The sequence below is a fragment of the Hypanus sabinus genome, unplaced genomic scaffold (assembly GCF_030144855.1).
Source record: "Hypanus sabinus isolate sHypSab1 unplaced genomic scaffold, sHypSab1.hap1 scaffold_1596, whole genome shotgun sequence".
Classification (NCBI taxonomy): Eukaryota; Metazoa; Chordata; class Chondrichthyes; order Myliobatiformes; family Dasyatidae; genus Hypanus; species Hypanus sabinus.
The window spans coordinates 1-24,256 of NW_026779675.1; the positions used below are offsets into that span (position 1 = coordinate 1).

The window sequence follows — 24,256 nt, forward strand, 5'->3', positions numbered from 1 at the left end:
ATGGACCAAATCACCTGATTCTGTTCCTGTGTCTTGTGTCTTACCGTGACTGGATGATGGATCCTTCTTATCCCGTATCGTCTGTGAGATGTGAGGGACAATAAAAGATTGTTTACTGAGGTCATTACATCTGCCTTCAGTGTTTAAATTTCAGTGAGTTTTGTTCTTAGTAACATTACACAGAAATGTTTAGTTCTCCTTTTCATTATTAATGTGCTTCATTGTCTCTCTGGTTAAAGTTAGACCTGTGGTGAGAGATTTATTTGAAGAAAAACCCCAACTGGAGGCAAACCACGACTGAAGACGAGGGAGCAGCAACAAGTGAACCAGCCCGAGGACTGAGAGCACCGACTGGAGAGAACCCATCTGACTCGGAGATTCCAGTGATTCAGTCAGGAGAAAGTTTGGTGAGTCTCATTCACTCAAACACTGGTCCTTTAGACATTACATTCCTGTACAAGGGAAGGTAGGAAATAGTTGGGAGTGAGACTGAATGTGCCCAGCAGAACCAGTTATGCCTCTGTCAGACCCAGTTGCAATCACTCCAGGTCTGGTAATGTGCTTCCAGCAGCCCAGCCCTTTGAAACCACTCCCATTCCCTCACAATGGTTACTCAGTAAAAGATCTTGCATCCTCTGATGTAGCTTTTGGTCAGATCTGATTGGGGAGAGGGAAAGAGAGGGGAGTGTTTTTACTGACTGTCTTTCAAAAACAGTATTTGTTTGAACTTGCTGCAAACTCTCTCCCCATACCCTGTACTTTCTCAACCAAATTATTGACATAGATGACAAGTAGCAATGGGTGTAACCCCAGGGAACGTCACGAAGCATGGAACTTGAGTCCAAGAAACAGCCTCTCATCATCACCCTCTGCCTCCTACCACCCAGCCATTCCCAGACTCTGGGGCTCTGTAACAAACTCAATGTTAACCGGAAGATTAGTCAGTGATTAAGATGATGAGAGAATTGTGGCCTCCTGAAAGGACAGGCGAGCTGAGCTGTCTGATTCACTGGACCAGTTCCACCCTCGTTGACAACGTAATTTACCCCTTGCCCATCCACCCAGGTCATGTTACTTCTGATCACCCACAGTACCCCAACCACCCTCCGTTCCACCAGTGGCCCCACACCCTTCTGACCATTCACCCCACACCGACACATAGACAGGCCCCCTTCACCCACGTCCACCCTCCCAGCTTGGGGAACCACAACAAACTGATCCCGCGATCCCGACACGGTGCAAAACTAAAACCAGGGATGCAAGACTGGAGAGCCCGGAGCCTCCAGCTGTCCGGCTCGGTCCCACCCCTTTCCCATAGCAATCAGCCCTCGATTTACACAAACCCGAGATTAACCCCTTCCTCACCGCCACCTGAACAGGAGAAACACCCGCATCAGCTGGGGTTGAGCTGCAGTTGGTCCCCATATGAGTTAAAGCTCCCCGCTGTCGGATATGGAGACCAGAATCGTACGCGGTAAAACCACATAACAATTACAGCACGGAAAAAGGCCATCTCGGCATTCCTAGTGCGTGCCGAACGCTTACTCTCACCTAGTCCCACTGACCTGCACTCAGCCCATAATCCTCCATTCCTTTCCTGTCCATATACCTATACAATTTTTTTTTTAATGAAAAAATCGAACCTACCTCTACCACTTCCACTAGAGGCTCGTTCCACACAGTTACCACTCTCTGAGTAAAGAAGTTACCCCTCATGTTACCCCTAACCTTTTGCCCCTTAACTCTCAACTCATGTCCTCTTGTTTGAATCTCCCCTACACTCACTGGAAAAAGCCTATCCACATCAACTCTATCAATCCCCGCATAATTTTAAATACTTCTATCAAGTCCCCCCTCGACCTTCTATGCTCCAAAGAATAAAGACCGAACTTGTTCAACCTTTCTCTGTAACTTAGGTGCTGAAACCCAGGTAACATTCTAGTAAATCTCTGTTCTCTCTTGACATCTTACGTATAATTTGGTGACCAGAACTGTATATAGTGCTCCAAATCTGGCCTCACCAATGCTTTGTACAATTTTAACATTACATCCCAACTCCTATACTCAGTGCTCTGATTTATAAAGGTCAGCATACCAAAAGCTTTCTTCACCACCACATGAGCTTCCTCCTTCAGGGAAATATGCACCATTAGTCCTAGATTTCCTCACACTGTCTACAAGCTTTCTCTATTTGTGAACTAACCTCCTCTCTCCTAGACTCTTCAATTTGATTCCCACCACCCAACCATTCTAGTTTAAAGTCTCCCCAGTAGCCTTCACAGATCTCCCCACCAGGATATTGGACCGCTAGGTTTCAATTGCAATCCGTCCTTTTTGTACAGGTCACTCCTGCCCCAAAAGAGGTCCCAATGATCCAGAATCTTGAATCCCTGCCCCCTGTTCCAATCCCTCAGCCACGCATTTATCCTCCACCTCATTCCATTACTACTGTCACTGTCACGTGGCACAGGCAGTAATCCCGACATTTCTACCTTTGCAGACCTTCTTCTCAACTCCCTTCCTAGCTCCCTATATTCTCCTTTCAGGACCTCTTCCCTTTTCCTACCTATGTCATTGGTACCTATATGTACCACGACCTCTGGCTCCTCACCCTCCCACTTCAGGATATGTTGGATGTGATCAGAAACATCCCAGACCCTGGCACCAGGGAGGCAAACTACCATCCGGGTCTCCTGACTGCTTACACAGAATCGCCTATCTGACCCACAAACTATTGAGTCCCCTATTGCTACTGTCTTCCTCTTCCTTTCCCTACCCTTCTGAGTTACAGGGCCGGACACTGTGCCGGAGCCACGGCCGCTGTTGCTTCCCCCAGGTAGGCTGTTTCCACCCACCCCCCCAACCAACAGTACTCAAACAGGAGTACTTATTGTCAAGGGGTACAGCCACTGGGATACTCTCTAGTACCTGACTCTTCCCCTTCCCCATCCTAACTATGACCCACCTGTCTGCCTCCCGTGGCCCCGGTGTGACCACCTGCCTGCAACTCCTCTCTATCACCTCCTCACTCTCCCTGACCAGACGAAGGTCATCGAGCTGCAGCTCCAGTACCCTGGCACAGTCCCTTAGGAACTGCAGCTCAGCGCACCTGGTGCAGATGTGCACGTCCGGGAAGCTAGGAGACTCCGGGACCTCCCACATCCGACACTGAGAACAGCAAGCTGCCCTCACACTCATAATTCCCAGCATGGAACCGTAATCCCACGGTGGATTTGTTCGGTGACTTGTGAACAGACGTGATTAATGTCCCTGCAACTGGGGACTGCATAAATAGTCTAATAATTGTAATCAGACACACAGTCTCCTCGCCTTTCTCCCTCACCCCTAGCTACTTACCCCATTTCCCTCACCACACCCTCCTCACAGTTCCTCTTCCTCATAGGGCCCTCTACTCCAACCCTCCCTTCTTGCTCCCTCTCTCCCTCACTGTCTCAACTCTCCCTCACCCCTTCCTTATCATCGCCCCTCTCAATCATCCCTCTTCCCTATCCCTCTCAGTTACACTGCTACTTGACCAGTCTCCCACTCTCTTTCACCCCTTTCCTTGCGCTCTCCTTTTTTGCCACTCTCTCTACCCCTCTAGTAATAAATCGTACTCCTCGCTCTTGTTTCTCTTCATCTCCTCACTCTGTCATGCCTCTTTTCATTTCTCTCTCACTCTCTCCCTCTGCATCTCTCCATCTTTCTCTTACTCTTCCATTCTCTCTCCCATTCCACAATCCGTCCCTACCCCTATCACCCGCCAGCCCACTCTCAATATCAGTCACCCTCTGTCTTCCCCTCTCCATCTCCTCCTCTCTCACGCACCTCAATCAAACTTGTCTCTCACTCACTCACCTCCGCCACTCTGTAACCGCCTCCATTACCGGCTCTCAACCTCTCTATCTCTCTCCCTACATCCCACCCTCCCCCCTCTCTCAAACACTCTCCCTGCTGGCTCCCGTATCCCACACTGTCTTCCCCTCTTTCTCACCCTCTAAATCTACCACTCACCCCACGCGTTCTCCCTCTTCGCTCCCTGTCAGTCCTCCTTCTCCTCCCCCTCTCTCCCATCACACCCCGCACTCTCCACCCCATCCCATACAGTGGTATGCAAATGGCTGGGCACCAGTGGTCAAACTTCCTGTTACTGTGAATAGTTAAGTGAGTAGAGGGTGAACTGGTCTCCAAAAGTCATAAAATTAAAGACAAAACATTCTTTTCAACATTTTAAGCAAGATTAGTGTATTATTAAAAACAAAAAATGCTGGCAGAACTCAGCAGGCCTGACAGCATCTATGGGAGGAGGTAGTGACAACGTTTCAGACTGAAACCCTTCATCAGGAGTTTAGTGCATTATTTCTGTTTTTGTACAATTTTAGAGTGGGAAAAAAAAAGGAAAGGAGCACCATGGAAAAGTTTGGGCACCCCAAGAGATTTGAGATCTCAGTTAAATTTTACCAAGGTCTCAGACCTGAATTAGCTTGTTAGGACAATGGCTTGTTCACAGTCATCGTTAGGACAGGTTATGCAAATTGCAAAGCTTTATAAATACCCTGACTCCTCAAACAGTCTGGGGCCTGGGATGGTGGTGAGGGAAGAAGTGTGGGGGCAGGTGTAGCACTTCTTCCGTTTGCAGGGATGAGTGCCCGGAGGGAGGTCCATGGGAAGGGATGGGGGAGATGAATGGACAAGGGAGTCGCGTAGGGAGCGATCCCTGCGGAAAGCCGAGAGAGGGGGGAAGGTGAAGATGTGGTTGGTGGTGGGATCACGTAGGAGGTGGCGGAAGTTGTGGAGGATTATCCGTTGGATCTGTAGGCTGGTAGGGTGATAGGTGAGGACCGGGGACTCTATCCCTGGTGGGCTGGCGGGGGGATGGGGTGAGGGCAGAGGTGCGTGAAATACGGGAGACGCGATGGAGGGCAGAGTTGGTAGTGGACGAAGGGAAGCCCCTTTCTTTAAAAAAGGAAGACATCTCCTTTGTCCTGGAATGAAAGGCTTCATCCTGAGAGCAGATGCGGCGGAGGCGGAGGAATTGAGATAAAGGGATAGCATTTTTGCAGGAGACAGGGTGGGAGGAGGAATTGTCTAGGTAGCTGTGGGAGTTATTTGCTTTGTAGTAGACTTTGGTGGACAGGGTGTCTCCAGAGATCGAAACAGAAAGATATAGAAAGGGGAGGAAGGTGTCGGAAATAGACCAGGTGAATTTGAGGGTGGGGTGAAAGTTGGAGGCGAAGTTAATGAAGTCCCAGGCCCCAGACAGTCCTTTCAGGTGAGGCACCACTTCACTTGCAAGTCAACTGGGATGATATACTGTATCCGGTGTTCCCGATGTGGCCATTTATACATTGGGGAGACCCGCCGCAGACTGGGAGACCGTTTCGCCGAACACAGGCGCTCTGTCCTCCAGCAGTGGCGGGATCTCCCTGTGGCCACACACTTCAATTCCACAGACCACTCCCACTCCAACATGTCTGTCCATGGCCTCCTCTACCGTCAAGATGAGGCCAAACGCAGGTCGATGGAGCAATACCTTATCTCCCGCCTAGGTAGCCTCCTACCTGCCGGCATGAACATCCAATTCTCTGCCCTCCATTGAAACTCCTGCCCCACGCCCTTACCCCCATCCCTGTCTATTATTTTAGTCTGTTTCTGTGTTGTACATTTCTAGAAGAACCTGAAATATTACAACAATTCACTCTAAGCCCTTTTAACAGCTGTGCGGACCAACCATTCACCTCAGCACGAATTTTTTATATGGCGTTAAAACTGTGGCACTTTATGTTAATAATACATAAAAGAAAATCCCAGCTGCACATCAAGGATGACTATTTGCATGAGACTGTTCCAGTTCCTGTGGGGCCAGGACCCATGCAGCTCAGGAGGAAGAGGGAATAATACCAATGGAGAGAGTCAAACTGAGCCAAGGCACAGATTGGAGACGGCAGAAATACCCCATTCTTATAGAGACAGGAAGAGCATCGGGGAGTTGCTGGTCATTCCAGATACCAGCACTCTGCCCAGTCAGGAGATGATTTCTCTGTCCAGCTTGTTTTGAACCTCACTGTAACCGTGTGATACCAAATCAAACCTTGGCAACTCAAGTGATCTCATCTGAAATGTTGTCCTACACACATTGATGGATTTTGAAAATCTTTTTACAGGTTAAAAATGAGAAGGAATTTGTCTCCAGGAATCTCAAACTTGGCACACCAGTTTTGCTGTCTCTGTCCAGATATTTAAGAAGTGGAGCAAGGGATTCAATCGACCATCCTTCCTGCTCAGACTGTGGGGAGGGATTTATTCGGTCATCTGACCAACTGGCACGCCCGTCATTTTACACAGGAGAAAGGCCATTCACCTGCTCAGATAGTGGGAATGGATTCACTTGGTTATCACAATTGAAGGTACATCCGCAAGTTCACACTGGGCAAGGCCATTTACCTGTTCTGTGTGTGAGAAGGGGTTCAGTCTGTCTTCCCATCTGTGGACACACCAGTCAGTTCACACTGGGCAGAGGCTGGTCATCTGAAGAATTTGTGGAGAAGGATTCACTCGGTCATCTGATCTAATGGCTCACCAGCTAGTTCACTACGGGGAGAGGCCTTTCACCTGCTCGGACTGTGGGAAGAGATTCATTCAGTCATCCACCCTACTGGTACATCAGCGAGTTCACATTGGAGAGAAGCTGTTCACCTGCTCGGACTGCGGGAAGAGATTCACTCAGTTAACCCACCTACAGAGTCATCAGCGAGTTCACACGGGGGAGAGGCCATTCACCTGCTCAGAATGTGGGAAAGGATTCACTGAGTTATCCAGCCTACAGAGACATCAGCGAGTTCACACTGGGGAGAAGCCATTCACCTGCTCAGAATGTGGGAGGAGATTCACTCAGTCATCCACTCTACTGAGACATCAGGGAGTTCACACTGGGGAGAAGCCATTCACCTGCTCAGAATGTGGGAAGAGATTCACTCAGTCATCCACCCTACAGAGTCATCAGCGAGTTCACACTGGAGAGAAACCATTCACCTGCTCAGTCTGTGGGAAGAGATTCACTCAGTCATCCACCCTACAGAGTCATCAGCGAGTTCACACTGGAGAGAGGCCATTCACCTGCTCAGTCTGTGGGAAGAGATTCACTCACTGTTCCAGCTTACAGAGACATCGGCAAGTTCACACTGGGGAGAGGCCATTCATCTGCTGAGAATGTGGGAAGGGATTCAGTCCCCAACTACTGGCACACCAGTCAGTTCACAATGGGGAGTGGCCTTTGTTATGAATCTCTAGGTTTTGTTTGCTGTGGACTATCACTTTAAGAGAGTGAGAGAGAGAGAAATGAAGAAGGTGAATCAGTTTGACTTGCAGCCTTTTTACATCGCTCGCAGCTTGTTTAGTTTTAACCAAGGACACAGACACTCAGAGTCAGATGGGGATGAAGGAGGAAAAATGGAAGGATCGAAACCAGGGAACCAGTGGGCAAGGGTCTCTGTTTGGAATTTTCCTATGCCCACAAGGGTGGGTTACTTATCGATTCAGGAAACGTCGAATGTGTGGTTGTTACCTTGTTTGATCCATAGGAGTGGATCTGTTTTGGGGTATTCTGTGAAGACCACTGATGTGTTAACCCTTGCCTAGATGTGGTGTGATAATTCACTTGACGATACCTCTTGTGCCAAGTCACTTTCGGTGATAGTTCGTATGTGGATTTGGAACGATGATAGATAAAATCTACAGCGACTGTTCTCTCATTTTACCACCATGGAACCTGTGGAATTCAACATAATTGCCTTCTCTCGACATTTACCCTGAATTACAAATATCTCTCTCATCACCTATTCCATGGTTGAACTGAACTTTCATACTTTACCATCTCAAGACTCCAAGCCTTGTTTCCCCCGAGAATAGTTTGGGAGTTATATTTACACACATATATACACATGACACTTAACTTTTGTTTATCTTTCTTAAGTTACTATATTATAAGTGGATTGTATTAAAGATTGTTTTAACATCAAAAACAGACTCCAGGTGTAGTCCATTGCTGCTGGTTCATTTCTAAAGCGTAACAATTCAGAATAAAATTGGGGCCTGCAACCAGAATATGAACAGATTTGGGGGTGTATTGATTAGTTATCGATTTCATTGGGGAAATTTGCTTTTGATTTATTTGTGTGTGGAAAATCTGCAGCAACGGATGTTGATAGATGTCTGGAAGCACCAACATCTGAGGCATTAGAAGTTACCAGAAGGATTGAGTTGTTGAATACTGCTAGAAGGTTCAAACTTGCTAAGGGGAAACCGACAATGTGGAGGGATCAGATGCAGAGGGTAATAGCTGAACATTATGTATCTGAGGGTGTGTATAAAGTGGAGGAGTTGGAGGTGTTTCCTGAAAGTAAACATCGTGAGCTTGAGCTCCAGGACAAGCGAGAAAAAATTAAAGATGGAAGCTGCGGAAAGGCAGAGGCAGCTTGAAACTAGACAGGCAGAAAAACAGAGGGAGGAAGCAGTAAGACGGGCTGTTTGAACTGGAAAAGATAGAGAGATTGCAGCAAAGGGGTCTAGCATTAGACTCTAGTGATAAGTTGAGGCCAGTCAAGAAGTTAAATTGGTACCACCATTTGACGAGGTAGAGGTTGATAAATACTTCTGGCATTTTGAGAAGTTTGCTCAGAGTTTAAAGTGGCCAAGAGAGGGTTGGCATATTCTCTTACAAAGTGCAATTCAGGGGAACGCTTAGCAAGCCGATTCTGCTTTGGCAGTTGATGAAGCAGCTGATTATAGAACACAGAATAGTACAGCACAGTACAGGCCCATCGGCCCACAATGTTGTGCCAACCCTTAAACCGTGCATCCCATATATCCCCCCAACACCTTAAATTTCTCCATATTCCTGTCTAGTAGCCTTTTGAATTTCACTATATCTGCTTCCACCACAGACTCAGGCAGTGCATTCCACACACCAACCACTCTCTGAGTAAAAAAAACCTTCCTCTAATATCCCCCTTGAACTTTCCACCCCTTGCCTTAAACCTACGTCCTCTTGTATTGAGCAGTGGTGCCCTGGGGAAGAGGTGCTGGCTGTCCACTCTATCTATGCCTCTTAATATCTTGTATACCTCTATCATGTCTCCTTTCATCCTCCACCACTCCAGAGAGTAAAGTCCTAGCTCCCTTAATCTCTGATCATAACGCATGCTGACTAAACCAGGCAGCATCCTGGTAAATCTCCTCTGTACCCTTTCCAATGCTTCCACATCCTTCCTATAGTGAGGCGACCAGAACTGGACACTGTACTCCAAGTGTGGCCTAACTAGAGTTTTATAGAGCTGCATCATTAACTTGCAACTCTTAAACTCTATCCCTCGACATATGAAAGCTAACACCCCATAAGCTTTCTTAACTACCCTATCTACCTGTGAGGCAACTTTCAGAGATCTGTGGACATGTACCCCAGACCCCTCTGCTCTTCCACACCACCAAGTATCCTGCCATTTACTTTGTACTCTGCCTTGGAGATTTCACCTTCCAAAATGTACCACCTCACACTTCTGAGAGTAGAAGCAAAAAGTAGTAAGGTGAAAAGTAAAAGTGGCAGGCAGGCAAATCCAGGGCAAAAATCAAAAAGGGCCAGTTTTCAACATAATTGTATAAGGGCTAAGAGTGTTTAAAAACAAGGCTGAAGGCTTTGTGTGTCACTGCATGAAGCATTTGTAACAAGGTGAATGAATTGAATGTGCAAATAGTTATTAATGAATATGATATAGTTGGGATCAAAGAGACATGGCTCCCAGGTAACCCAGGATGGGAGTTCAACATCCAGGGATATTCAATATTCAGGAGGGATAGACAGGGAAGAAAAGGAGGTGGGGTAGCGTTGCTGGTTAGAGAGGGGATTAATGCAATAGAAAAGAAGACATTAGCCTGGAGGATGTGGAATCAATATGGGTAGAGCGGCGTAACACTAAGGGGTAGAAAACTCTGGTGGGAGTTGTGTTCATGCCACCTAACAGTAGTAGTGAGGTTTGGGATGGCATTAAACAGGAAATTAGAAATGCGTGCCATAAAGGAATAGCAGTTATAATGGGTGAGTTCAATCTACATATAGATTGAGTGAACCAAAATGGTAAGGGTGCTGAGGAAGAGGATTTCTTGGAATGTATGTGAGATAGTTTTCGGAACCAAAATGTCGAGGAACCAGCTAGAGAGCAAGCCATTCTAGACTGAGTATTATTGAGCGATGAGGAAGGGTTAGTTAGGAATCTTGTCGTGCAAGGCCCCTTGGTTAAGTGACCATAATCCGGTGGAATTCTTCATTAAGATTGAGAGTGACATAGTTAATTCAGAAACAAAGGTTCTGAACTTAAAGAAGGGTAACTTTGAAGGTATGAGACAGGAATTTGCTAAGATAGACTGGCAAATGATAATTAAAGGGTTGATGGTGGATATGCAATCGCAAGCATTTAAAGATCACATGGATGAACTACAACAAGTGTTCATCCCTGTTGGCAAAAGAATAAACCTGGGAAGGTAGTGCACCCATGGCTAACAAGGAAAATTAGGGATAGTATCAATTCCAAAGAAGAATCATACAAATTAGCCAGAAAAGGTGGCACACCTGAGGACTGGGAGAAATTCAGAGTCCAGCAGAGGAGGACAATGGGATTAATTAGGAAAGGGAAAAAAGATTATGAGAGAAAGCTGGCAGGGAACATAAAAACTGACTGTAAAAGCTTTTATAGCCTTTTAAAGAAAATGATTGGTTAAGACAAATGCAGGTCCCTTACAGTCAGAAACAGGTGAATTGATCATGGGGAATATGGCAGACCAATTGTATAACAACTTGGGTTCTGTTTTCTCTAAGGAGGACATAAATAATCTTCTGGAAATATTAAGGGACCGAGGGTCTAGTGAGATGGAGGAACTGAGGGAAATACATGTTAGTAGGGAAGTGGTGTTAGGTAAATTGAAGGGATAAAAGGCAGTTAGCTCCCCAGGGCCAGATGGTCTGCATCCCAGAGTGCTTAAGGAAGTAGCCCAAGAAAAGGTTGATGCATCAGTGATAATTTTTCAAAACTCTTTAGATTCTGGATTAATTCCTGAGGATTGAAGGGTGGCTAATGTCACCCCACTTTTTAAAAAAGGAGGGAGAGAGAAACCGGGGAATTATAGACTGGTTAGCCTGACATTGGTGGTGGGGAAAATGCTAGTGAGTTATCAAAGATGTGTTAACAGCACATTTGGAAAGCAGTGAAATCATCGGACAAAGTCAGCATGGATTTGTGAAAGGAAAATCATGTCTGACAAATCTTATAGAATTTTTTGAGGATGTATCTAGTAGAGTGGATAGGGGACAAGCAGTGGAAGTGGTATATTTGGATTTTCAAAAGGCTTTTGACAAGGTCTCATACAGGAGATTAGTGTGCAAACTTAAAACACATGGTGTTGGGGGTATGGTATTGAAGTGGATAGAAAATTGGCAGACAGGAAGCAAAGAGTGGGAATAAATGGGACCATTTCAGAATGGCAGGCAGTGACTAGTGGGTTACTGCAAGGCTCAGTGCTGGGACCCCAGTTGTTTATAATATTTATCAATGATTTAGACAAGGGAATTAAATGCAGCATCTCCAAGTTTGCAGATGACATGAAGCTGAGTGGCAGTGTTAGCTGTGAGGAGGATGCTGGGTGACTTGGATAGGTTAGTTGAGTGGGCAGATTCATGGCAGATGCAATTTAATGTGGATAAATGTGAGGTTCTTCACTTTGGTGGCAAGAGCAGGAAAACAGATTATTATCTGAATGGTGGCCAATTAGCAAAAGGGGAGGTGCAACAAGACCTGGGTGTCATTGTACACCAGTTATTGGAAGTGGGCATGCAGGTACAGCAGGCGGTGAAAAAGGCAAATGGTATGTTGGCATTCATAGCACAAGGATTCAAGTACAGGAGCAGGGAGGTTCTACTGCAGTTGTACAAGGCCTTCGTGAGAACACACCTGGAGTATTTTGTGCAGTTTTGGTCCCCTAATCTGAGGAAAGACATTCTTGCCATAGAGGGAGTACAAAGAAGGTTCATCAGATTGATTCCTGGGATGGCAGGACTTTCATATGAGGAAAGACTAGGCTTATACTCGCTGGAATTTAGAAGATTGAGGGGGGATCTAACTGAAACGTGTAAAATTCTAAAGGGATTGGACAGGCTAGATGCAGGAAGATTGTTCCCGATGTTGGAGAAGTCCAGAATGAGGGGTCACAGAGGGGTCACAGATAAAGGGGAAGCATTTTGGGACCGAGATGAGGAAAAACTTCTTCGCACAGAGAGTGGTGAATCTGTGGAGTTCTCTGCCACAGGAAACAGTTGAGGCCAGTTCATTGGCTATATTTAAGAAGGAGTTAGATATGGCCATTCTGGCTAAAGGGACCGTGGGTACGGAGAGAAAGCAGGTACAGGGTTCTGAGTTGGATGATTAGCCATGATCATACTGAATAGTGGTGTGGGCTCGAAGGGCCGAATGGCCTACTACTGCACCTATGTTCTATGTTTCTATCATCCGAACATCAACTCCCTAATCATTCTGCATCACTTATTAATTCCTTTTTAATTGATTATGGCATAATTGAAATTTGGAGGGATATGCATCCTAGTGATAGAGAATACTCTTTTCTTTCTCACATGTTCATAATAAATATTCGAAAATTGACTATTTTATAGTCGACCCTCAATTTCTATTTAATGTTCAGAAATGTGAATATGATGCAATTGTTATCTGTGATCATACTCCTTTAAGCCTAATATTTGAACTGAAAGATGTTGCTTCTACCAGACCACTTAGGTGTTTTCCAGAACATTTGTCAACAAAGCTCTGAATTTGTTGAGTTTATTGAAACTCAGATAAAAAATTTCTTTTTCTCTTTAATAACACAGGAAATGTCTCAAAGTTAGTAATTTTGGATACATTAAAAGACTTTAGGTGGTCAGTTTATTTCATATATAGCTAAACTGAAGAAACAGAATGGAATTAGATAAAATCTCAAAACAAATTAAAGAATTAGATAAAATCAATGCTATCTCTCCAAGTGTTGCTTTGTTTAAAACAGGAGTGGAATTACAATCACGGTATAATTTATTACTAACATATCCTATGGAAGGATATTTAGTTAAATTGAAAAGTCCGTTTTATATTTTTTGGGATAAAAATAATAAGCACTTAGCTTCCCAATTAATGGCAGCTGGAGCTGAAAGACAATGTTTAAAGATTCGTAAAAATAATGGAGATATATCAAGTAACGATGAAGACATCAATAATACTTTTCAGGATTTTTATTCTGATCTTTATAGATCTCAACTTTCTGCAGATTCCTCCAAAATGAAGGCTTTATTTTTACATAAGATTAAATTTACTCACATTACTGTTGAAGATCAACAGATGCCTGATGCTCCAATTATTGAGCATGGAATTCAGAAAGCTATGTTGTTAATGCAGTCAGGTAAAGCTCCTGGACTTGATGAGTATTTGGTAGGATTTTACATAAAAATTGAAAGGTTACTTTCTCCATACCTTTTGGAAATATTTCATGAATCCTTTGAGAAAGGTAGTTTACCTTCTCTATTTCCTTAGCTTCTATTTCCTTAATCCTTAAGAAAGATAAAAATCCTACTGAATGTTCATCATATAGACCTATTTCGTTATTAAATTTGGATTCAAAATTTCTCTCTAAGATAATGTCTAACCACTTGGAAAATATTTTAACTAAGATTACCTCGATGGATCAAACAGGCTTTATTAAAGGCCGTTACTGTTTCTCCAATGTTCAGAGATTGATGAACATTATATATTCATCTCTATCTAAGGAACCCCAATGTGTTATCTCTTTCGATGCAGAAAAGGCATTTGAAAGAGTTGATTGGTCATATTTGTTTAAAGTTTTAGAAAAAAAATTGGCTTTGGTAATAATTTCAATAGGATTCAAATGATTTATAAGAATCCTATTGCCACAGTTATTACTAATAATTTCAGGTCCCCTTTTTTCACGTTCACGGGCACAAGACAGGGTTTTCCATTATGCCCTTCATTATTTAATCTTGTACTGGAGCCTTTGGCCATAAAACTCTGTGAAGCTAAAAATAATCATGGTATTTCTATAAATTGAACCATACATAAGATTTCTCTTTACACAGGTGATCTTTTGGTTTTTATTTCAAACCCTGTGGAATCAATTCCTAATCTTTTGGAAACACAAAGATTTTGGTAAATTTTCAGGATATAAACTTCAATAAAAGGGAATTGTTTCAATTAAATGCCCCTGTGTTTATATATAATGATATTCCATTTAAAATTGTTCATTCTTTTAAATATTTAGGTATTATAATTACTAAAAAATATAAAGATCTTTATAAAGCTAATGTAGTTCTTTCAATGGACTCCATGAAACAACTATTTTCTGGATGGTATTCACTTACTCTTTCTTTAATGGGTCGTACCCATGCCATGAAAATGATGATTTTACCTAGATTTTTATATATTTTTCAGAAAATTTTCTTTTCATGAATCTTCTATTTCCTTAATTTGAATTATTTTCAATGGTTCCCTTCCAATTTTATTTTACATAAAAAGATTTTTATATATTTTCAAAAAAAAAGTTTGATCAAACTGACTCACTTATCTCGTCCTTTATTTGGAACAATAAGGGACCAAAAATTAATAAGTATCATTTACAATAATCTAAAAAAAATGGTGGTCATGCACTTCCTAATTTAAGACTATTATGGGGCTGTTAATATTCGACAATTATGATTTTGGCTATATTGGCTTGATAAGAGCCCAAAACCAGCTTGGATTGATTTGGAATTAAAAGCTGTCAAACAATTTCATTTAATCTCATTATTAGGAGCTCCACTACCTTTACTGCTCTCTAAAATTCCAAATTTAAATCTCTACGCAGTCATTAAACAGTCCTTACGGATTTTGTTTCAGTTTCACAATTTTTAAAATTTTAAACAACTTAAATTGTCTGGTTCTTTATATCGAATTTTTTTATTTAAACCTTCAATAACTGATCCCATTTTTCTCCTGTGGAGAAATCACGGGATCCGTTCTTTTGCAGATTTATTTTGTGATGGCTGATTGATGACTTTTGAAGAGTTAATTAGCAAATATTCTCTCTCTCATATACACTGCAATATTTTCAGGTTAGACATTTTTTTTACAAGAATACTTATCTAAGTTTCTATATATGCAAGAACCTGATTTGTTGGATACAATTTTGAATTTGAATCCCGTAGTAAGAGGTTCCATTGGTAGAATTTATAATTTATGTTTACTATAAAAAGGTATCCTCTCACTAAAGATTAAAAAAGATTGTGAGAGAGAACTTCATATGACCTTTGTTAATGAAGATTGGTTGCGAGTTCTGAAAATAGTAAATTCTTCTTCGATATGTGCCAATCACGGTTTAATTCAATTTAAAATTGTTCACCGTTATTATTTAACAAAGGTAAGATATCCAAAATATTTCATAACATAGACAATAACTGTGATAGGTGTAAAACTGAAATAGCCACTTTGTCACATATATTCTGGTCATGTTCTTCATTAAAATCTTTTTGGAAATCTTTGTTTTCTACAATTTCTAAAGCTCTGAAAATTAATTTACAACCTAATACATTGACTGTTTTAATTGGAATAGTTCCACATCATATTCAGGGTATTGCATCTTCACAGAAACATATAATTGCATTTGTTACATTGTTGGCAAGAAGGGCTATTTCATTAAAGTGGAAGGATACCTCTGTCCCTACATTAATTCAATGGTTTTCTCAAGTAATGTTATATCTGGGTTTGGAAAAGAAAAATGGAAGTAGAACTTTTGATCCTTGATTCGATTTTGAGAGAACATGGGGCTGTTTTGCCAAATTATTTAATTTGAACTATTTTATATGGTTTCCTTCCAATTTTATTTTATATAAGGATGAATTGGCAGTTAATGATTCTTTTTCTTTATATATATATATATATATATATATATATATATATATATATAGAGGGAGGGAGAGGGAGGGAGAGGGAGAGAGAGGGAGATAAATAATGGTAAGATGTATTGCTCTGAGAGTTGATTCCTAATGTTTTTTTTCTCTTTTCCCTTTTTTTGTAGTTAGGGTTTGTAGTGGGGTTTCTTCTTTTTAGTTAGTTGGGGTTCTCCTTTTTCCCTTCTTTTCCTTATATATATATATTCATTTTCATATATTTTGATAAGCTTTTTTTTCTTCAGCTTTATTAATTGTATATATCAATATATATCAACTTGTTGAAGTTTTGTATCATTTTATAGCTGTAGATTATGCATCAATAAAAAGTTTCTGAAAATGAAAATGGAGATTCATTATTTTTGTTAAAGGATTTATGATTTAATCATGATGGCATGAAGTCGATCTGGTATTGAATTGAGAAGCGGCAAGACCTTTCCTGAAATGGAACAAACGGAACAAATAAAGAAATCGGAGAAATCTGTTACTTTCGCAAAAATACATGATATGAAACTTGAATTTGGTTCGCTTACAGATGACGGATGCCAACAGAAAGCTTGACAAATCTATCTCGACTGTTCAAGAATCTCTGAAGAATTTGGACTTTCAATTTCAGATGCTCAAACAGACTACCCATCGAATTGAGAGGGCACAGTAACTATTCAGGCAAACAGTTAACGAACAAGAATTGAAGATGTCATCTATGGAAAAGAAAGTTAATGATGTCACATTGGAATTATCAAGAACAACGAGAAAAAAAAATGATTGATTTAGACAGCAGAGCACGCCGGAGGAATTTTCGGGTTTGCCTGAAAATACTGAAACTGGTGACCTGTTAAAATTCTTCTGAGATATGCTACATTCACTTTTTAGTGAGATCCTTGAAGCGAACCCTTTACTGGACAGCGCACATAGAATTCCGAGATTTTGGCATTTATCTGAATTACGTCCACGACCACTCATCCTTTTCTTGCATTGTTATACAAGCAAAAAAGCTATACTCCGAGAGGCTAGAAAAAGAGGACAACTAATCTACAATTCAACTGAAATTAGTATAGTGGAAGATTTTGCTCCTGAGATTTTTGCCGAAAGCAGGAAATACTGGAAAGTGGTGATTTTTTCTTTCTCAATAATAGAAGTTTTGAGTCTTTTTTTTCTATGAATAGTTAAGAGGAGTTGTGGTTCCTTTTTTATATTAGCTCAATATTATACTCTACATGATTTTGACAGTGCATATTCCTTTCTTTGCACTTTTATTGAAATATACATTTGATAGATCTTCTCTGACTCTCAAGAGATCTCATCTGAAATGTTGTCCTTCACCCACTGATGGATTTTGTATATCTTTTTACAGGTTAAATTTGACAAGGAATTCTTCTGTGGGAATTAAAACACAACAAACCAGTTGTGCTGTCTCTGTCTGGATATTTAAGAAGTGGAGCAAGGGATCCAATCAACCATCCTTCCTGGTCAGACTGTGGGGAGAGATTCACTGGGTCATCTGACTGACTGGCACACACATCATTTTACATAGAGGAGAGGCCATTAAACTGCTCAGACAACAGGAATGAATTCACTCAGTCATCTCATCTGAAGGTACATCAGCGAGTTCACACTGGGCAAGGCCATTCACCGGTACTGCGTGTGGGAAGGGATTCAGGCTGTCTTCCCACCTGTGGACACACCAGTTAGTTACACTGACAGAGGTTGGTCATCTGCTGAACTTGTGGAGAAGGATTTATTCGGTCATCTAACGTAATGGCTCACCAGCAAGTTCAAAGTGGGGACCGGCTGTTCACCTGCTCGGACTGTGAGAAGAGATTCACTCACTCTTCCACCCTATGGAGACACCAGCGAGTTCACACTGGGGAAAAGCCGTTTACCTGCTCAGAATGTGGGAAGAGATTCACTGAGTCATCCACCCTACTGGTACATCAGAGAGTTCACACTGGAGAGAAGCCGTTCACCTGCTAAGAATGTGGGAAGAGATTCACTGAGTCATCCAATCTACAGAAGCACCAGTGAGTTCATACCAGGAAGAAGCCGTTTACCTGGTCAGGCTGTGGAAAGGGATTCACTTCATCATCTAATCTACTGACATACCACCGAGTTCACACTGGAGAGAGACCATTCACCTGCTCAGACTGTGGTAAGGGATTCACTCAGTCATCCAAACTATAGAGTCATCAGCGAGTTCACACTGGGGAAAAGCCATTCACCTGCTCAGACTGTGGGAAGGAATTCATTCAATCATCCAATCTACAGAGTCATCAGAGAGTTCACACTGGGGAGAAGCCGTTCACTTGCTGTGAATGTGGGAAGGCATTTTCGTCATCTCATCTACTGAAACACCAGCAATTTCACACTGGTTAGAGGCCGATCACCTGCTCAGACATTGGGAAGAGATTATCTCAGTCATCTCCACCAAATGTGCATCACTCAGTTCACACTGGGGAGTGACTGTTCACCTGCTGTGAGTGTGGAAGGGATTCTCTCAGTAATTAACCTTGTGGTTCACAATAGGGAGAAAGTTTCAGTAAGCTGCATACTGGATATTTGTCCATCCCCATTGCTGAATGCAATTTCGAGAGTGACTGTCGGTGCTGAACTCTGCAATTATTGCTGCTGCTCACCACACCCAGTTCTGCACCCTGGTCACCAGGCATGGGTGGAGTTTCTTCTACTGCATATTCACCTTTAATGGGACTGGAGTTTAATATTCTGGCTCTGAGACAAATAAATCAGTTCTATTTTGAACTCTGTCTTCGGAATCTGTTGAATTTATAACACTGCTAGTGTATAGTAGAGGGTCAACTCAGGCCAGCTGGACCCTGCCAGTTATACTGTTCCAGGTCAATCCTTTTAAATCCTCCCCTGTTGTTCACCTCGCTCTGCCAGTGGTGATGGGTTCCAAGCAGTCACTATCCTGTGGGTGAAGAGGTGTCCCTTGAATTTCCTGCAGACTGAAGAAGTCGAGCTGACTGCAGTCCTGCCTGAGATGTTCTTCGCCCCTCAAATCTCTGGGCTGAGGAAGAATGACATTGGTAGTTAACCTCCTTATTCATGGCTCATTTCCACATTATGGGTCATTTTCCCTGCTTCTGAAGGGTTATGAAAGCACTCTGTCCCCTAAAGACTGAAAGCGGAATGGGGAACCATCTGTCGGATGTTCAACGGAGCAGGGTCAGAAACCAGAGGCAAATCGGCACAGGGCAGAGTTTGGGGCTCGGCGATGATCAGGGTAAAAACGTATGATGAGGAGAAGGGAATCAGCAGCGGAGCGTGGCAACGAATGACGGAGTAGCAAGATTTGGAAGCTGATTGACAGAGAAAATAATTTGGTTGACTGATGACACAAACAATACCTGTGGTGAGGTGCTCCACGTGTCGAGGAACGTGTGTGTTGGGAACGGTTTTATCTATTGGGGGGAGTTGTTCCTGCTTGTTTATCCTGTAATGTTATATCTGGATGGTTATTATGAGTTGTCCTGTCTGAAATAATGCATTGATTATCATGTAATTTGTAAGATTTTGACTCTAAAACTGGATCACGCTTGAATTTATGGTGGCTTTTTGAAGTGATGGAGGTCATTCATCAGTTTGTATTTTAAAGCAATATGTTGGTGAACGATATTTGCCACTTGATTGTACTTTTGTAAGTAATTCGATTGAGTTAAACTGCTGCAGGATCCTGGATTGTGTTGGATTGTGTCTGGTTTCACTTGGCATTTTGTGCACTTACTGCCTTGTTTGTTTGTATCTGATGTATTTTTGATTTTTTTTTACATTTTGTTAACCACCTCGTCCTGTATTTATGCAAGGAACCCCTCTGTTTCTGGGAAGAGGTCTCCAACTCTCAGTCAGGTTCTCGATGCTTCCCTGTCACCGTCTAGTCTGCTCAGATCGTTGGGATGTCTCCCATGGATGGTCATACTCATTCAACTGGTTAATGTTTTCTTCCAGAGTGAAGACTCATTTTTCTGAGTTGGCCTCTCATTTAAGTTTTCTGGTCTGTATTTCTTATTACGATTGCATATCCACACATGAAGTGCTGAATCCAGTTCATGTTTGTTGAAAAAAAATACTTAGAAGTTTCATCTGACTGTTCTGTGATTTTTTTTCAAGTGTATGATTTCCCTCCCTCCTGTCCAAAGTCTAAGTGGGTTTGAGTGTAAATAGTCCTTTCTAAAGTTGCTATTTATCTTTGTAAAGTTGCTAATTGAAATAGGACCAAGATATTTTTATTAAAGAAAAATCAATGTTGGTATTGATGAAGGTGTTTATTGCATTTGTTGTATTTGTTAACTATTTAGCTCTGTTTGACAGGGTTTTTTTAAGCCTTGAACTAAATTTTGTCAAAGGTTTTTCCAGATACGTGGGAATCAAGAGTCCTGATGAAGGGTCTTGGCCCGAAATGTTGATTCCCATCCATAGATGCTACCTGACATGCTGAGCTCCTCCAGCACTTTGTGTGTAGTTCTCTAGCATTTGCAGGTCCTCTTGTTTCTCAGATACTTATATATTTCTTGAAAGAATAAGCCAAGAACAAGCTGCTATTTGGGTTGTGTGGCTCTGTTGGTAAAATATTAAATAAAATCATTGGAAAGAAGTGGCATGGGGTTGGAAGGTGTAGAAGCTCCTTGGGTAGAATTACCGAGCAGCAAATGTAAATAAAATCCCTGATGGGAATTGTATAGAGACCTCCAAACAACAGTAAGTATGTGGTCCACAAATTACATTGGGAGATAGAAAATGCGTGCCAAAAGGGCAATGTTACAATGGTCATGGAGGATTGTCATGCAGGTGATTAGGAAAATTAGGATGGTGTTTGGCTCAAGAGGAGGAATTCCTAGAATGCCTTCAAGATGTCTTTTTTTTTAGAGCAGCTCGTGGTTGAGCCCACTTGGTGATCAGCTGTTCTGGATTGGGTGATGTAACAAACCGGAATTAATTAGGTCACTTAAGTTCAAGGAACCCTTCTGGATTAGTGATCTTAATATGATCAAATTCACCCCGACATTAGAGAAGGAGAAGCTAAAGTCAGATGTGGAATATAGAGAATTGGAGCGGCATCAGAGAAAAATTGGTCAAAATTGATTTGAAAAGAACACTTCCAGGGTGAAAACAGAGCAGCAACGGCTGGAATTTCTGGAAGCAATTCGGAAGGCACAGGATATATACATCAGAAGGAGGAAGTGGAATTCCAAAGGTAAGGTGACAAAACCGTGGCTGATAAGAGAAATCAAAGAAAACATGAAAACCAAAGAGAGGGCATAGAGCAAAAATTACTCGGAAGTTAGATGATTGGGAAGCTTTTAAAAACCAACAGAATGCAACTAAAATAATTAAGAAGGAAATGATGGAATACATAGGTGAGCTAGCCAGTAATGTTCAAGAGGATGCCATATTTTTCTTCATGTATATATAGTGTTAAAGAGAGGCTGAAGTGGATATCAGACCACTGAAAAATGATGCTGGAGAGGTAGTAATGTGGTGGGGGTGCATGGGAATGGCAGATGAACTGAATAAGTATTGTACATCACTCATTACTCTGCCAGGAACACGGAAGTCCCAGATGTCAGTGGTCAGAATGTGTAAAGTAACGTTACTCAGGGGAAGGTTTTTGGGAAACGCAAAGGTCTGAAGTTAAATAGTTCACCTGGACAGGTTGGTGTACACTCCAGAGATCTGAAAGAGGTGGCTCAGGAGATGTGGCGGTATTAGTAATGAACTTTTGAGAATCGTTAAGGAAATTATATCCTGAGAAGATTCTTCCTTCATTACTCCCATTCTCCCAGTTTCACCTGCCATCTACCACTTCTTCCATCCCTCTCACCCCCACACTTCTTCCTCTGATGTCTCATTTCCCCCCCCCCCAGTCCTGATGAAGGGTCTCGGCCCGAAACGTCGACTGTTTACCATTTCCCATATACGCTGCCTGGCCTCCGAGGTTCCTCCAGCATTTTGTGTTTGTGTTGCTTGGATTTCCAGCATCCACAGATTTTCTCCTGTTTTTGATAAAACAAAAGCGGGATCACGTAATATAGCAAGAAAACAGTGGGAAGTTAGAGGATTGGAAAGCTTTTACATAACCAACAGGAGACAACGAAAAGAAGACACACAGGAGGGAGAAGATGAAAAATTAAAGTAAGTGAGCCAATAATATCAGTTATCAAGAGCTGTTCATACATATAAATAGTAAAAGAGGGCGAGTTGATATTGTACTGCTGGAAGATGACGCTGCCGATCGAGCAAAGAAATAGCGGCCGAACGTAACAAGTATTTTGTGTCATTCTTCACTGTATAAGACTATAAGATATAGGAGCAGAATTAGGTCATTCAGCCCATCAAGTCTGTTCTGCCGTTCTATCATGGATGATCCCGGTTCTCACTCAACCCCATGCACCTGTCTCCTCGGAATATCCTGTAATGCCCTGACTGATCAGCAAGCTTCTGGATTCTGCCTTAAATGTACCCACAGACGTGTTCCTCACCGCCGTCTGTGTCAGGGAATTCCACAGATTCACTGCTCTCTGACTGAATAAGATTCTTTTTAACGAAACTGAAAGGTCGCTGCTCAGTGTTGAGGCTGTGTCCTCTGTTATCGCAACCCCCACCATACGAAAAGTCCAGTCCTCAGCCACCCTTTCTGGACTTTTCGCACATTCGTTGGGTTTCAGTGAGATTTGCCACCCCGCCACCCGCATTCATTAAACTTAGGTCAGTGCAGGATTACAGGCCCAAGGCTGGCAAACGCTCCTCATATCTTAACCCCTTCATTCCCGGAATCATCTTCTTGAATATCCTCTGGACTCTCTCCAACGTCAGCATACGTTTTCAGAGATATGGGTTACAAATGCTCTAATTGCGGCCTAATATGGTATTATAAACAACCAGCATTATCTCCTTGCTTATATCTTCCACTTTACTCTAAATAAATGCCAGCATTGCATTTGCTTTCTTTACACAGGCTCGTCCTGTAGATTAACCTTCTGCGAGGCTTGCGCCATGATTCATATTTCCTTCTGTACTTCTGTTGTTTTAACCTTCTTCCCAATCAGATAATAGTTCACTATTGTTCCTTTTGCTAAGAAGCACTATCGTACATTTCCCAATATTGTATTCCATCTGCAACATTTTTGCTCATTCTTCAAATTTGCCTGTGTCCTTCTGCAATCACATTGCTTCCTCAGCACTATCAACGCCTCCATCTATCTTTCACAAATTTGTCCCATAGCCCGAGCTTCGGACGGGCTCCACGTCCGGATTACCTCGGTTGTGTCAATCATAATTTGCACACACTTTACTGAATGACAGGACACCATTTAAAATTGTTACTGACAATTTTATTTATTTAGGTATAAAAATTACCAAGAAATATAAAGATTTATTCAGATTGAATTTTTTACCTATGCTTCATCAAATTCAACAACTTACTACTAGATGGTCTCCTTTATCCTTATCATTGGTTGGTCGGATCAATGCTGTTAAAATGATGATTTTACCGAAATTTTTATATTTATTTCAAGCCTTACCAATTTTTATTCCTAAGTCTTTTTTTGATAGCATTGATTCAAAAATTTCCTCATTTGTGTGGCAAAATAAAAACCCCAGATTAAGTAAAAAAACAGTTACAGAAATCTAAAATAGATGGTGGTTTAGCTTTACCTAATTTTAGATTTTACTATTGGGCGAATAATATTCGAATTTTAATATACTGGAAACTAGATTTAGATTTACCATTGTGCCCACAGTGGGTAAATTTAGAATGTAATGATGCACAAGGATATTCTTTATTTTCAGTTCTTGGTTCCTCTCTCCCTGTTGATTTAGTTAAACTTAATAAACAGATATCTAACCCTATTGTCAAACATACATTACGAATTTGGTTTCAATTTCGTCAATTTTTTACTCTAAAAAACTTCGTTCTTGATAGCCCTATCTTACTTAATTTTTTCTTTAAACCTTCTTTAACAGATCAAGCTTTTAGCATATAGAAAAGGAAAGGTATAATATGTTTTCGCGATCTTTTTTTCTGAAGGTAGTTTGATGTCTTTTGATCAACTTTCTAACAAATTTAAGTTACCTAAATCTAATTTTTTTAGATATTTACAAATTAGAATTTTTTTGTATAAAGTTTTATCATCCTTTCCTAATTCAACTTTGATAGATTTTTCAGATATGATTTTTAATTTAAATCCCTGTCAGAAGGGATTAGTGGCTCTTATTTAT

The 24,256-nt window shown here is 41.8% G+C and overlaps 1 protein-coding gene across 2 annotated transcripts; it reads left to right on the plus strand.

The window, feature by feature from the left end:
- Window positions 1-136: 136 nt before the first annotated feature.
- LOC132387174 (gastrula zinc finger protein XlCGF17.1-like) lies at window positions 137-20,295 on the plus strand. 2 transcript variants are annotated; one of them, XR_009509793.1, is made up of 2 exons: window positions 137-407; window positions 17,379-20,295. XR_009509793.1 is itself a non-coding variant. In XM_059959522.1 (2 exons), the coding sequence occupies exon 2, from the start codon at window positions 6,572-6,574 to the stop codon at window positions 7,205-7,207; it is 636 nt and encodes a 211-aa protein (XP_059815505.1). In that variant the 5' UTR covers window positions 137-407; window positions 6,165-6,571; the 3' UTR covers window positions 7,208-7,627. The 2 variants fall into 2 exon arrangements, 1 of the variants encoding a protein (XP_059815505.1); XM_059959522.1 differs by lacking the exon at window positions 17,379-20,295 and adding an exon at window positions 6,165-7,627.
- Window positions 20,296-24,256: the final 3,961 nt, after the last annotated feature.